The following is a 13,215-nucleotide window of genomic DNA, read 5'->3' on the forward strand; positions in this document are numbered from 1 at the left end:
CCCGCGGAGGTATAAGAGCCCAACCCGGTACGCTTTCGATTCCTCACTCCCCTTTCCCTCCTACCACCGTCTCCCCCTTTACCTTCCCAACATGCACCACCCTTCCTGGCAGCATCTAAGCCATGTCTCCGCCCTTCCTCCTCCACCCGCCTCGACTTCGACATGAACGCTCGCCTCTACAGCCTTCGTCGACGATCTTTGTCGCTATACACCGTCGCTCAACATGGCCTCTCATAAGTGACGCCCTCGCTGTTTACCCATTCTTACTCGCCATTGCCTATAGGATAGCTCAAGCAAGGTCAACGAGTAGAGAATGCCGGGCGCGCGGGTGGGCGGAGGTGGCTGACATCGGTGAGTCGGTGAGTCGTTCGTTACTATTCCATTCTCGTTCACTCACTACTTAGGCAGAGGAGGTTAGCGACAACGGAAGCATCGTCTCAACATTCGGGGTGTCGGTATGTTACTTCTCGAATCGGTTGGCTGGATGCTCACGTATAGTCCCAGGATCGAAGGAGAAGGTAAGTCGCTTTGTTGAATCTCGGAGTGGAGAGTGGCTGACATTCTGTTAACGTGTAGTGTAGTGAAAGGTATGTCGTTTGTTTGTGTTTTGTTTTGCAGGTTACGTTGGAAGTGGGAACGGAGGAGCAGGCGGTCCGCGGGAGATTGGTGAGTCGCATATCCTTCCTCGATGGGGGCAGAAGAACGGATCTGACCGTTATTTTCAGGTACGACGAAGAAAGGTAAGTCGTTTACTTGTATCTTGTTTTTGGCGGTCGCTGATTCATTGTTGCAGATTCTAAGGTGCGTGTTTCTTTTTCGTGTTTCGGATTGACGTGATATTGCAGGCATTACGCGGGGGAAGACGGGATCGTTGATCAAGGCCGACGGTAGGGTGAGTACTCTAACAACTACCCGACCAACTATGTCGCATATTGACTTGAGTATCCAGACGAAGAGCAAGAAGACGATTTCGAGGACGAGGAAGACGACGTTGGCAAGGCGCGGGAAGATTCGCAGATTGCAAGAGGCGGTGAGTACATTGTGGATGTCTACATTCTTCAGTTGCTGATAGTCCCGATGGTCTTCCAGTGCCCGGTGCCGCCGATAGATCCCTCCCGCCGGTCGGAAGGGAAAGGTCAGTCGTTTTATCTTTTTCCCGAGGGAGGGACACATGTCCTGGCGCATACCTCTCCGCGGTCCTCGGGACGAGTACCTGCCTGCGCGCTGTCTGGGATCCGAGGATCTCAGGCAGTGCATAGGCATGGGAAACCAAAATGCGCTTGAAGGTGCGTGTTCTCTCCTTCTTGTGAACTGACGTGTTGTAGGTCCGGCGACGGCGAGGACGGCTTCCGGACTCGGCGGATGAGGTTAGTATTCCAATCTGTCCGTTCGTCGATGTTCACAAGTTGACCATCCTACTAGCAAGACTCAAGAGCAAGACTCACCGCAAGCTCAAGACCAAGGACGACCTGGCAAGACTTGGAGGGATTATCAAGTCGCAACAGGCGGTGAGTGTCACGTAGGCTGCACCTGAATCATCCAAACGCTGACTGGGGACATGCACTCCAGTGCTCCGGTACTGCCAACAGACGCCTCCCGCCGGCCGGGAGGTCAAGGTCAGTCGTTTCTTCTTTCCCGAGGGAGGGACCTCGGTCCTGGCGCATACCTCTCCGCGGTCCTCGGGACGAGTACCTGCCTGCGCGCTGTCTGGGATCTGAGGATCTCAGGTAGTGCGCAGGCATGGGAAACCGAAATGCGCGTGAAGGTGCGTGATTCATATTTCTTGTGAGGTTTGACGGTTATAGGCCTAGCGACGGCGGCGACGGCTTCCGGATTAACGGGATCGCGAAGACGGACGGCGACGAGGTGAGTATCCGGATTGGTCCATTCGTCGATGTTCACATGTTGATCTTCCTTCTAGCAAGACTCAAGAGCAAGAACAAGACTCAAGGGAAAGGCTCAAGAGCAAGGCCGGCCTGGCAAGACCTGGAGAGATTTTCATATCGCAACAGGCGGTGAGTGTCACGTCCGCATTTGAATCATTCCGATGCTTACTGGGGACATGCACTCCAGTGCTCCGGTACTGCCAACAGAGACTTCCCGCCGGTCGGGAGGCGAAGGTCGGTCGTTTCTCTTCTTTCCCGAGGGAGGGACGCATGTCCTGGCGCATACCTCTCCGCGGTCCTCGGGACGAGTACCTGCCTGCGCGCTGTCTGGGATCTGAGGATCTCAGGTAGTTCGTAGGCACGGGAAACCAAAATGCGCTTGAAGGTGCGTGTTTTGTCTGTCTCGTGTTTGCTAACGTGGTGTAGGTATCGCGCAGGCGAAGATCGGAATTACTGGCGAAAGCCGACGGACGAGTGTGTGTCCGAACCGTTGCCCTTTCGTTTATGTGTTGTTGACCTTGCTTGGCAGGCAAGAGCAAGACGAAGGTCGAGCGCAAGACGGAGAGAACGGCAGCAGGCACTGGAAGATGCTCAGTATGCAAGAGGCGGTAGGTGGGCTTGTTGACGTCAGGGCTCGTGTCGCTCACCATGCTTTCGGTTATCTTAGTGGCCGATGGAAGCCCTCCCGCCGGTCGGGAGGTCAAGGTCAGTGGTTTCATGTCTTTCTCGAGGGAGGGACTCCGGTCCTGGCGCATACCTCTCCGCGGTCCTCGGGACGAGTATCTACCTACGCGCTATCCGGGATCCAAGGATCTCGGGCAGTGCGCAGGCATGAGAAACCAAAATGCGCTTCAAGGTGCGTCGTTCTTTGTTCTGGTGTCGACTGATGGTTCCAGGTCTAGCACTGGCATCGGACAAGGCAAGCGTTCTCACTATCCCGCTCTTCCTGCACCATGCATTGACATACCTATCAGACAAAAGCAAGAACGGCATACGCACGGCCTGAATAGATTGCTCGGCACTCAGTTCGCAAGAGGTGGTGAGTGATTTACTCGCACCTGTGTTCTCAAGTTTTTCATCGTTGGTCTCGATGCTAGCTGCAGAAGCTGCCCAAGATACTCTCGCCGGTCCGGAGGCAAGGTCGGTTGTTTCTTCTTTTCTCGGGGGAGGGACTTCGTTGTCCTGGCGCATACCTCTTCGTGGTCCCCGGGACGAGTACCCGCTGGCGTGTTGTCTCGCATCTATCAATGTGGAACAGCGCACAGAAGGGGAAACTAGAATGCGCTTCATAGAGTATATGTCTCATTCTTGTGCACTCCGCTATTCGTACATGCATATTGCCGACTGGGGTGTTCAGCGTACAGGCATCTACGATTATGTAAGCGTCATGTCTAGTAGTATGGTCCGAGGGACACGAATACATACCTTTCTCGAAGCACCCTCACTCGAGACCCACGATCTTTGGCCATCTGTCACACAACTCTTCGAGTCGAGTCTCCTCATTGACTTCAATGCCTTCGATGCAAGCCTCGCAAGGGACCGCACCGATCTTCTCCAGAAACGGTCTCCACGGCTCCCGCCAATCGGCGCTGAAGCTGCGTTGCTCCTGCACAGCGATGCTGGACGTGAGGACCTCCATGAGAGTCTCGCGACATTCTTCAACGCTACAACAGTCCTCGTTCACGTCCAGGATGTAGAGGCAGTCAAGGGCGTCGGCCTTGATCAGCTCCTCGCGGGCGATCAAGACTGTCGCCAGGTCGTCCGGTGAAAGAGTCTCCGTCGTGCCGTCCTCGAGTTCGATGCCTTTGACGAGTTCGCGTGGATCGAGCATGCAGCAGTGAAGCAATGCCGCAGGAAGGAGGTCAGGGGAGTTTGTGAGCCGCGCGAGGTTGACAACGCCGATGTGGTCGCGCTTCGAGAAGTTGGGCGGCCCATCGGGCATTCCCTCATCGTGAGTGAGGTGCGGAGGGTAGAAAGAACGAAGGTACTCCAGCCCCGCTTCGACAACATCCTCGACCTGGTACTTGTGGCCCATCCGGATGAGAGACGATAGGGTCGTGAAGTCTGGATCGCCCTTGACGAATCTGAAATGAAGTATACACATGCAGAGTCGAACGTGGACGCATACAGTCAATTATCATCTCGTACAATGTGCATATAGTCGGCGTAGGACGCACCGGAGGTCGCTCCCGAAGATGATTCCGCCCAGGAGACGCCGTATGTCGCTAGGGTGATCGAACAGCTTGACTTCGGGGACGGCAATGGAGATGCCATCTCCTTGGGGCATGGATAGCGTCTCCCTGAATACTGGGGAGCGTCTTATGAGAGGGACTTGATAGAGTCGAAACTCGACATCTCCAGCGACCAGGACAATGTTACCGTCTTCGAACCAGAAGTCATCGTCGCGTGTCCTGGGTTTGCCAAGAGGGGAAGAGCGGGATAACGAGTCACCGTCGTTGGCGTCCTCATAACGAGGACGCTTCCTCGACATCGTACGCCTGGCTAGCTGCTAGAATGCTTGGCAGAGGTACGGTCAGTACTTTCCAAAACCATTGAGAAAGCAATGGGGAGTACCTGAACTTTGAGCAAGCCGTTCTCGCAAATAACCAGATGCGGGAGATAGTGGTGGTCAAGCGAAGAGGTGTGTGAGGAGCGTAGCAGGCCACCCGTTCTGTACTCACCTTTGCGCTCTGTCCTGTTTTGGGATACGGAGCGCCGGCCCGATTACCGCCCGCAAGTAGGCAACAGACACGACAGGCATCGCCCCAGAACCGGAGGCAGGAAAATGTCCGATAATTACTTACCCGGTTAGCCTTTCTCTGGGCTTTCGGGAAACTTTCTGGCTGCGAGACAGGATTCAATTCTTGGAGTTATTGCTAGCCTTTCCCACAGTAACAAAGGAAGCCTATCCTGAGTACACACCAACGACATGGAAGGGCACAGGAAACTGACCTATCCTTTGTCTGGATAGTTCACCACAGAAACGTTACCTTTCCTGCCTCCTGAAAGCCTTCCTATCAGGCTATATCATAATTTCCGGTGACGGGAAAGGTCTCTTTTCACGGCTGAAATTTCCGAACAAAGGAAGTGTCGCCTTTTCCTCACCTTCCCAAGGGGTAGAAAGGACTCTTTGAAAGGCGGCCTTCTGAGGATCGGGATATCTGCAGCATAGCGGAGAGTAAGATGGCCTCTTCAGTAACCGAAAAAGTGCTGATAATGATTATGAAAGGCTAACCGGGTAGAGAATTACTGTAACCTTTCTTGCAGCCGGTTCCGGGGCGCTGCCTGTCGTGAGAGTACACTGCAAAGAAAGTATTCTTTCCCCGGATAGCAAAGAATAAGAGATCGAATTACTGAAAGTAAGGAATTTATCGAACCTAAAACTTTGCCCGTAACACCCTTACACTTCCCATGAAAGGCCTACAAGCAACTCCAACTTACCTAAACGAGACTTTCCTGGAAGTTTGCTTATTCCGAAAACGTGAATTATCTGATCTCGTGAAACTGAATGATGCTAACATTTTCGCGGGGTATTGGTCAGAAGGAAAGGATGCTCCCGTTGCAGTGGTAATTGCTGGATAGAAGATAAACCTGGTAATCAACAACATGATTGTGCGCTATCGTACTGTAATGCACGCCACTAAGCGTCAGCCACTTGAAGACAACAGCACAAATTAGACCACCGCTTGACTCACCATATGCACACCACCAAATCTGTAGCAAGCTCGGAAAGCGCTATGACGAGATATCTCTTCCGCTCAGAACCACAGACGCGACAATCGCTCCGGAATGTCAAAGATGGACGGGGAGTGACGTCCACATGGCGAAGCGTTCGTTGGTTTCCGCCGAATGAATCTCCTCCAGGCATGTCTCACAAAACCAGCCGCACACATCGATGTCCATAGCCTAGGTCATGCCAAGTAGGCCTCTTCATACCGGGGCTGAACATCCTCGCGGAATTCAGAGGGTCGACAAGGTTCTGTAGCCCCTCTTGGACGCACTCTCGGCAGCCGACAGGCCCCGGAAGATGCGTATCGTGGCAAGCGCGTCGATCCTGGCCAAATTTGTGCGTCCTCCTGCGCAGATCACAAGGCAGTCTAAAGGTTCTCACAGGGTGGGGGCAGGACACTCCGCAACAGCACTTGTCGATCGTGCGAGGAGAACTCGGGTGAGGTCGTTTTTGTTGCCACTGAAGTGAGCTGCGCCTGCGCGTCCACAAGGGCTGTATGTGGGCGCTTGGCAGGAGGTTCCAACTGCATCAGCATTCATGTTGATATGGTGCACGTTCACTTACTGGAGTATGAATAGGTGCAAGGAGGAATGAGATGGAAAGAGGAGAGTGGTATCGCAGAATTTCCCTTTCTAGCATTTGCCTTATTGGGGGGAGCCGAAAAACCCCGCCCGGACTTGCCAGTAAGTACGAGTCGTTAACCGTCTTGCATCACAGCTTTGTCCCAGCATGACCGCGGCCGTCGCAAACATAAGGGAAGAGAGACGAGGTAGTCCACTAGGCAGACAGAGACAGAAACTCAGAATTAGTAGCGAGTCGCGATTCAGGACACGAGGCCGAGGCTGTGCTGCCGCCAAGCCCGCATCAACCTGGCTTGATCCTTGCACCTCTTCCACCACTTACACAGCGTATAAGGACCGAACGAGAGGCAAGGTATGTGTTTTCGTGAAGTCTCAGTCGAAACTGTCGCTGACTGTCTGACCGGAAACAAGGAACGTGAGGCCATTCATCCAGATACTTCGCACGCGCTGGCAAGCTGAGATCATGTCCGATGATACTACCGACCGCCGACGGGAGGCAGGTGTACAAACGCTCTCGGACCCATTATTCGAGAGCTCGAGTTCTGAGGAAACGCCATGGCCGGAAACAGACCCTCAGCCAGATGATGAATTTTGGTTCGCGGACGGCGACCTTATCCTCGTAGCGGGAAACGTTGAGTTTCGTGTCTATAAGGAGCCACTCCTACTTCATTCATCTGTCCTGCGTGAGATGTTGGACAACCAGGAGGCGGAATTGGCACAGAACGCGTCGCCTCAGCCTGACCGGGGCGACTGTTCCAAACTTCTATTGTCGGACCCACCAGATGACGTGCGCCACTTTCTGCAGGGACTTTTCGCTGGCAGTGTATTGAGGCACGTTCTCTTAGTCGTATTTGCACCCTCCTAGCTGATAACTTGATCTACAGGGTCGGAATGATCCATCCTTCGTACGCCGAGCTATCAGCTCAGATACGCTTGGGACACAAGTATGGCGTCAAACAGATGGTCCAGAGCAGTGTGGACTACTTGCAAGAACACTTCCCAGAGACGACATCCCCTATCAAGAAATGGGAGTTCAAATATCGCTTCAAGCCACCGGGGTTTCAGCCCACCCACGCGATTGGAGTCGTGAACCTCGCACGCTTGGCGGACGCGCACTCGCTCCTCCCCGCCTCGTTGATGGCTTGCGCGTTGCTTGGTCAGGAGCTGACTAAAGGCTTCACCCGCCCCGATGGAACGCAGGAAACGCTCTCCCGAGACGACCTCCTGCGATGCGTCGTGGGTCGCGCGGCATGGACGAAGGCCTGCACAACTGCGTCTCACAAAGTGTTCCAGCGAACGATCTCGTCGGACTGCATACGTCGTGAGAAGTGCAAGCCCGTGTTTGACAAGATTCTGGCACGCCTCGCGGACGCCGAGAACGCCATGTTCGACGTCACATTCCATACCTCAAGCGCATGGACGTCGCATGTAAATGCGAGCGATCCAGACCGCGTCCTATGCCCTTGGTGTTACGACATGGTCGGCGTCTGGGAATCCGGGCGGCAACTTGAGCAGGCGACGGAGCTTCTACGTAGGATTCCGGAGGTCTTTGGGGTATCTGTGAGCGACTCTGACGAACGTCGTGTCGAATGTGAGTCGCATAGCCACTTGTTCGCCGACCGCGCTGATGATATCTTCCAGCCAAAGAGTTGGCAGACTCGGACGATGAGGATTGATCGGTCTGTGCCTCCCACCATACACGTGCTTCTTTGTGATGTGCATGAGACATCTGCATGGCTGTGGCAATACGTATTGTTCGATTCCAGGGTCTTTGGGCCTCCAGTTATGCATTTTCCACGTATCGGAATCCACACAGTGACTCAGACAATGACCGGATCCGGTAATTGATCCACGAGGTTGCGGCGAGTTGTTATGATCCTGCTTGACCGCTGACGCTCATCATCCTAGGTTTTGTGGTCCGTGAGCGACAATCCATTCGCCTCCACTGCCTCACTGACCTTACCTCCAGAGTTCACACCAGTCATGACAAAGAGCGAGACTGGCCACGAGGAGCAGTTCAACAGTGTCGGCGTCCAGACAGACCCATCTCCGCAGCACGACGACGAACTGTGGTTCGCCAATGGCAACCTTGTTCTCATTGCGAGAGACGTGGAATTTCGGATCTGGAAAGCTCCGCTGGTGAAACATTCACCAGTGTTCCGGGACATGCTCTCTCTTCCTCAAGATACCTCATCTACTGGCACGCCCTCGGACGGGGATTCTTCCAGCACAACTGTGACAGGTGGCGCAGCTCCTGCAGTCGTCAATCTTCCAGACTCCCCCGAAGACTTGCGTCACTTCTTGCGTGCCTTCTTTCCGGGGAAGACACTCCGCGAGTGAGTCCATCACTCTAAGCACTCCACTAATCCGTGCAGAGCTGACAGGAGCGTAATATCAGAATGGGCCGTCTCGACCCGCCATACGAAGAGCTTGCTGCGCAGATTCGTCTTGGTCACAAGTACGAGGTGGACGCTATGGTGCAGCGCAATCTCGAGTACCTCAAGCAGTACTACGTCGACGAGTACTTCTCCTGGCTCAACGCTCCCACACCAGAGCTGCCCCCACGCGGGTTCCAAGAGAAGTACGCAATCGGGGTCGTCAACCTCGCGCGGCTCACCGGCGCGGACTCGATACTCTCCACCGCCTTGCTGCACTGTTCTGTCCTCAGCGCCTCGCTCATCACCGAGGGGTTCGAGCGCGAGGACGGCTCGAGGGAGGTGTTGTCCTTGGAGGACATGGGCCGCTGTCTGTGCGGCAAGCAGGAACACATCAAGGGCACGATCTGGTCCCTGCACAAGGTGTTCTCGCGTGGAACCCATGCGGATTGCTCGCGTCCTGAAACATGCTCGGTCGTCATGCACAAGCTGCAAGACCGTGTCATGAGCGACGACGTTGACGAGATCTTGGAGGAGTACGATTGGTGGTCGAGCTTGAAGTACTTCATTGGGAAGGTGGACGATGATCGCGAGTTGTGCTGGCCTTGCTACAACTCGATGGTTGGCCAGTGGCACACGGATGTCGCGAAGAAGCTGTTCGACAGGCTGCCGTCGCAACTAGGGCTCAGGAACGAGAACACGCAGTAGCCAGGGTATTATATGAGTGAGTATGAGGACGATTGGTTTTGTTCCTGTTTGCAATCTGATTTGTTTTAAGGCCACGTCGATACGCAGTTCCCGCGGCCCAGTGTCGCATTCTGAACCATCTTAATACCTTCTCCTCGGAGATATTAATGTTACGAGCGGTCTAGTACCATCAAATGTACATCATACTTTCGGGAATAGTTGCCTTGCCACCACTAGGGTCGTTGCCTCCTCGTCTCTCAATGTCAACAGCCTAGATCTTCGTTGGACCTCTTCTCCCTAAGCGCTCATTGAAGGATTATGGGCGTTTAACGCGCGGAAGGCGGTTGCAACAACCAACTCCCATCTTCAACTTTCAACTCTCTACGCACATTTTCCCCCCACTTCTTGACTTGCTGTGCAACTAATCTGGATGTCGTTACCTCTGTCAGGGAGCTCAATTCATGCGCGTTATGTTGTTCAGAGGTGCGTTGTAGTGCTCTCATCGGCCAAGGGTTCGCCTAAAGGCTCACGTACATACTTGTCTTGGCAACAATCGGTATTCCACACAAAGCTCCGATGTCCTTGAAGACATGCGAATAAATGTATGCGAGGAGGGAACGGGCAGGGTGGTGTGGTACAAGGCGAGTCCGTGGTGACGTGTGTCCGACAACTGGGCCAATGGGACTTACCTCACATATTGTGAAGGAAAGATTCCTGACGGACGACGAGATCCTTGAACACATAGTCGTACGTCCTCAACTTTTCCTCACTTCTGTGCATCCCCTCTTAGTCCTCTCCAGGACAACGCAACCTCGACACCGCTCTGGACAGTCCACCGCCCGAAACGTGGCTGGTACATCCGTCTCCGGACGCCGTCCTTCCCACCTGGAGTGTTCATCCCCCTTCTCCCGCTCCCACAAACCTCCCCATACCACTCCGAAGCCGCGTTGTCGTTCGCCTGCAGGACAAGTCTCCCGCCCATGGGCAGCGGCCCGTCAGCGCACGATGGGCGCCCACGTATGCTCACGAAACACTCGACAGACTCGGACGTGACGCTCACCGATGGCGCCGCGCCGCGCGAGCAACACTCCTACCCGCCGACGCCGCCCACAGGACCCATAGTGGTCGTCAACCCGCCCTCGCCGCGCTCCGTGCACGCGAAGCTGGACTCGGTCTCCCTGTCGCCCCCGCGCTCCTCACGAAGAGCGTCCCAGCCGGTAGTGCAGTCCGCCGTCACGCACTTCGTGCTGACGCCGCACTCGACGCCGCACGTGCCCGAGTCGACGCAGCCCGTGTCCATCTTCACGAAGCTCATGGCGGTCATCAAGAACAACGCGCCCTCGCACAGCTACTCGTTCACGCTCTCGCCCATACCCGGGCCCCCAGCCGCGACCGCGACGCCGCCCACGTACTCGCCGACGGTGGGGAGCCACGCGGCGGCAGGGCAGACGGGCGTGAACCCGCTCACGCCGACGCCGCTCCTCACGTTCCACGACAGGACGCCCGTTTGGACCGCGCGCTGTACCTCAGGGTTGATCGAGATGGACGAGGGGCAGTGCCGTGTGCTGGGCGTCGAGCCTGCGTTCTACGTTGCTGTCGCGCTCACGTATCTGGAGTTTTTGGAGGACCGAGAGGTGCGTCCCTGTAGCTCCATACGACCTTTTGCGCGTAGGACTGAACGGATTTCGGCAGAGCTACCTGGTCGCTGCATACGACTGAGGGCGGCAGACATGCCCCGGAGGCTGTCTGCCCTGCGTTCCTCGGACGGATGCGCTATGTGCTGTTGTGTGTGTAACTTATCCTATGTCCGGAAGGTATCGTACCGTATCGTATTGCTTCTATGCTATCCTACGTTCTGCGAAGAGTCGCGAGCATATGCTCCCCATCCCATCCCCCTGCGCTGCGGACGACAATTGCCCCGCGCACGCACATTCGCAAGGTCGGATTGCTGGAAGGCCCAGCAAGACCGTCCTTGCGTCCCGGACTCCGTGCTTCGACAGTGGCCGCCCCGGATACCGGCGCATCGCCACCCAGTCAGACTTCAGGCTTTCGGGCCACGTTCGCGCGGGCTTGCCATATGCTGCACAGGACGATCTGCGAGGGAAGCACACGCCAATCTGGGGCTTCGCGCCGCGGGAGGACGCGCTGTCTCCGGACTCGGACTCCGGTACGCCCTGATGTGCGGTGGTGTGTTATGGCTGACTTGCCGGTTGGAGGGGGGACGATCGTAGATAAGAGAGGATCTGCAAGAAGTCGCGTCGCTTGGGGACATCGGGTGCGGGACTGCGGCGGACTCTGAGGGCTTCGTTGCCGATATTGTTGCGGACTCCGGAGTCGGGTGCGATGGCGACGTTCCCCGGGGAGGCTCAGTTTGGATGTTCGACGTTCGGGGTTACTGCACGGCAACTGGTGGGGTACTCGAGGGCGTGTCGCAGTTCGCTCGTGGCATGGTATGGTTTGTTTGTTACGTTACTTGATGTTGAACATCGCATATACTGATGGCGTGCTTGTCTCTTCGCAGATCCAGTCATCGTAGCAGTCTATGGCGTGAACGGTGCTGGTTCGGTTCGAGACGCCACTGCAAATCTCAGCATTCAGTCGGCTCTTCGCCAAGACGTACTTATCCCATCATCATCTCCTGGTCGTCGTGAGCCCGACGGAACCTTCAGCGGAGGTCCTCGCGTCTTTCCAGATCTCCGGTACGCCCTGATGTGCGCGTTTTGTATGGTTGAATTGCGGATTATAGGCATGACGATCAGAGAGATGCAGATGGCTTCGGTTGGCGATATCGCCGCGGACCCGACAATTCAGAGGGTGTAGTCGATCGGGTTGACCTTCAAAGCTTCAGCTTCAGCTTCAAGCTTCAAGACGCGGACCTGCCACAGTACTTGGGCCGCCAAGATGTGGTGCGTAGACTCCTTATTCGGTATGTTCTGTCAATTCGTGGTGGGATCCTATTAATGAGCTGCCGTTCAGCCTTCAAGTTGCATCACTGAAGGCGGAAGAGGCGGAAAGTACTGCGGAATCGGTCCGCCATACGAGTCGATTCTATGTATAACCACCGGACGCGTTCCATCTTCGGATCTTCAGCAGAGTCGAGGCAGCCGCCCTGCCCTTCTTCCGACGCGGAAACCGTCACTGTTCACGTAACTTGCGCCCTAGCTCGCGCACATGGCTCCTCGGAGGACCTCTCTCGACGTAAACATTATGGCGCCATGCAGAAGAACAAGAACTTCCGGATAGTGCTCAGCCTTGGCAGTGTTACCTCGCATGCACACAATGTCGGCCCGCATGGCGAGATCGACGGTGCTACACCAAAACCACCGAGATCGACATACTGCTCATGTTCCCAAGACGGCTACTATCAAGCTAGCGTGTACCATTCCACTCCACGACAACTCCCGTACGCCGTTTCCGCTTCGAGGGGCGCAACACCGTCACGTAACTCGTACCCCCTACCTGCCAGTGCCCGCCGGTCCCTTGGTGCTTCTCTTTCCACGTAAAAGTTGGCTGTACGTTGTCAGAGAAGGGCTTCGAATAGTCCGGGGTAACGTTCCTCCTCAGCATCTCTCACGGTGAGACGGTCTGTGACCAAGAGCATGGACTGAGAACCATAATTGTGCCCTTCGTCCAAGTTGGTGTGGTCATGGGCCGATTGAGCGCTTCCCGTCGCCGCCGGAGGAAGGACACCGTTTGGCGGTCAGCGTAGCTTACTTTGTACTGCCCGCCGCCCTCCGCCGCGGTAAGTAAATCATCGACGGCCGTCGGCAGTGTCCCGCATGCAAGCTTCACGCGACTCCACATTTGGACGAACAGTTCGGCCTGTTATCACCAATTTGTAGAAGCCGCCCAAATCTTCCCGTCCACCTCCGCTGGCTTTGAACCCTAGATTCGCCGGACGCGTCGAAGTTTTCGCGCATGGCGAAGGGTTAGACACCGTGGGCCATATGTGCAGT

The 13,215-nt window shown here is 55.5% G+C and overlaps 6 protein-coding genes across 6 annotated transcripts; 4 read left to right on the forward strand and 2 right to left on the reverse strand.

The window, feature by feature from the left end:
- Nucleotides 1-122: 122 nt before the first annotated feature.
- L226DRAFT_569119 (uncharacterized protein) lies at nucleotides 123-2,892 on the forward strand (the record flags this gene model as incomplete). Its single annotated transcript, XM_067684257.1, has 19 exons — nucleotides 123-351; nucleotides 409-455; nucleotides 505-518; nucleotides 577-587; nucleotides 619-666; nucleotides 726-740; nucleotides 846-887; nucleotides 950-1,030; nucleotides 1,090-1,135; nucleotides 1,326-1,367; nucleotides 1,427-1,508; nucleotides 1,570-1,616; nucleotides 1,812-1,866; nucleotides 1,922-2,015; nucleotides 2,074-2,233; nucleotides 2,313-2,360; nucleotides 2,416-2,480; nucleotides 2,554-2,742; nucleotides 2,789-2,892. 19 exons carry the CDS (start codon nucleotides 123-125, stop codon nucleotides 2,890-2,892), a joined length of 1,419 nt encoding a protein of 472 aa, XP_067537450.1.
- Nucleotides 2,893-3,162: 270 nt separating this feature from the next.
- On the reverse strand, nucleotides 3,163-4,530 carry L226DRAFT_504781 (uncharacterized protein). The gene is made up of 4 exons (XM_067678002.1): nucleotides 4,461-4,530; nucleotides 4,064-4,403; nucleotides 3,312-3,970; nucleotides 3,163-3,254 (listed from the first exon to the last, which is right to left on the reverse strand). Exons 2-3 carry the CDS (start codon nucleotides 4,375-4,377, stop codon nucleotides 3,328-3,330), a joined length of 957 nt encoding a protein of 318 aa, XP_067537451.1. The 5' UTR covers nucleotides 4,378-4,403; nucleotides 4,461-4,530; the 3' UTR covers nucleotides 3,163-3,254; nucleotides 3,312-3,327.
- A 1,966-nt stretch (nucleotides 4,531-6,496) lies between these two features.
- L226DRAFT_611295 (uncharacterized protein) lies at nucleotides 6,497-8,032 on the forward strand. The gene is made up of 4 exons (XM_067686269.1): nucleotides 6,497-6,549; nucleotides 6,609-7,028; nucleotides 7,082-7,788; nucleotides 7,839-8,032. Exons 2-4 carry the CDS (start codon nucleotides 6,661-6,663, stop codon nucleotides 7,871-7,873), a joined length of 1,110 nt encoding a protein of 369 aa, XP_067537452.1. The 5' UTR covers nucleotides 6,497-6,549; nucleotides 6,609-6,660; the 3' UTR covers nucleotides 7,874-8,032.
- Nucleotides 8,033-8,180: 148 nt separating this feature from the next.
- On the forward strand, nucleotides 8,181-9,280 carry L226DRAFT_459654 (uncharacterized protein; the record flags this gene model as incomplete). Its single annotated transcript, XM_067675532.1, has 2 exons — nucleotides 8,181-8,533; nucleotides 8,596-9,280. The coding sequence occupies 2 exons, from the start codon at nucleotides 8,181-8,183 to the stop codon at nucleotides 9,278-9,280; spliced, it is 1,038 nt and encodes a 345-aa protein (XP_067537453.1).
- Nucleotides 9,281-9,591: 311 nt separating this feature from the next.
- L226DRAFT_353469 (uncharacterized protein) lies at nucleotides 9,592-11,161 on the forward strand. The gene is made up of 5 exons (XM_067674161.1): nucleotides 9,592-9,742; nucleotides 9,831-9,900; nucleotides 9,965-10,006; nucleotides 10,060-10,893; nucleotides 10,952-11,161. The coding sequence occupies exons 1-5, from the start codon at nucleotides 9,690-9,692 to the stop codon at nucleotides 10,976-10,978; spliced, it is 1,026 nt and encodes a 341-aa protein (XP_067537454.1). The 5' UTR covers nucleotides 9,592-9,689; the 3' UTR covers nucleotides 10,979-11,161.
- Nucleotides 11,162-12,796: 1,635 nt separating this feature from the next.
- On the reverse strand, nucleotides 12,797-13,215 carry L226DRAFT_353625 (uncharacterized protein). Its single transcript, XM_067674163.1, has one exon. The coding sequence runs from the start codon at nucleotides 13,061-13,063 to the stop codon at nucleotides 12,830-12,832; it is 234 nt and encodes a 77-aa protein (XP_067537455.1). The 5' UTR covers nucleotides 13,064-13,215; the 3' UTR covers nucleotides 12,797-12,829.

The sequence above is a fragment of the Lentinus tigrinus genome (genome assembly GCF_003813185.1).
Source record: "Lentinus tigrinus ALCF2SS1-7 unplaced genomic scaffold L226scaffold_7, whole genome shotgun sequence".
NCBI lineage: Eukaryota > Fungi > Basidiomycota > Agaricomycetes > Polyporales > Polyporaceae > Lentinus > Lentinus tigrinus.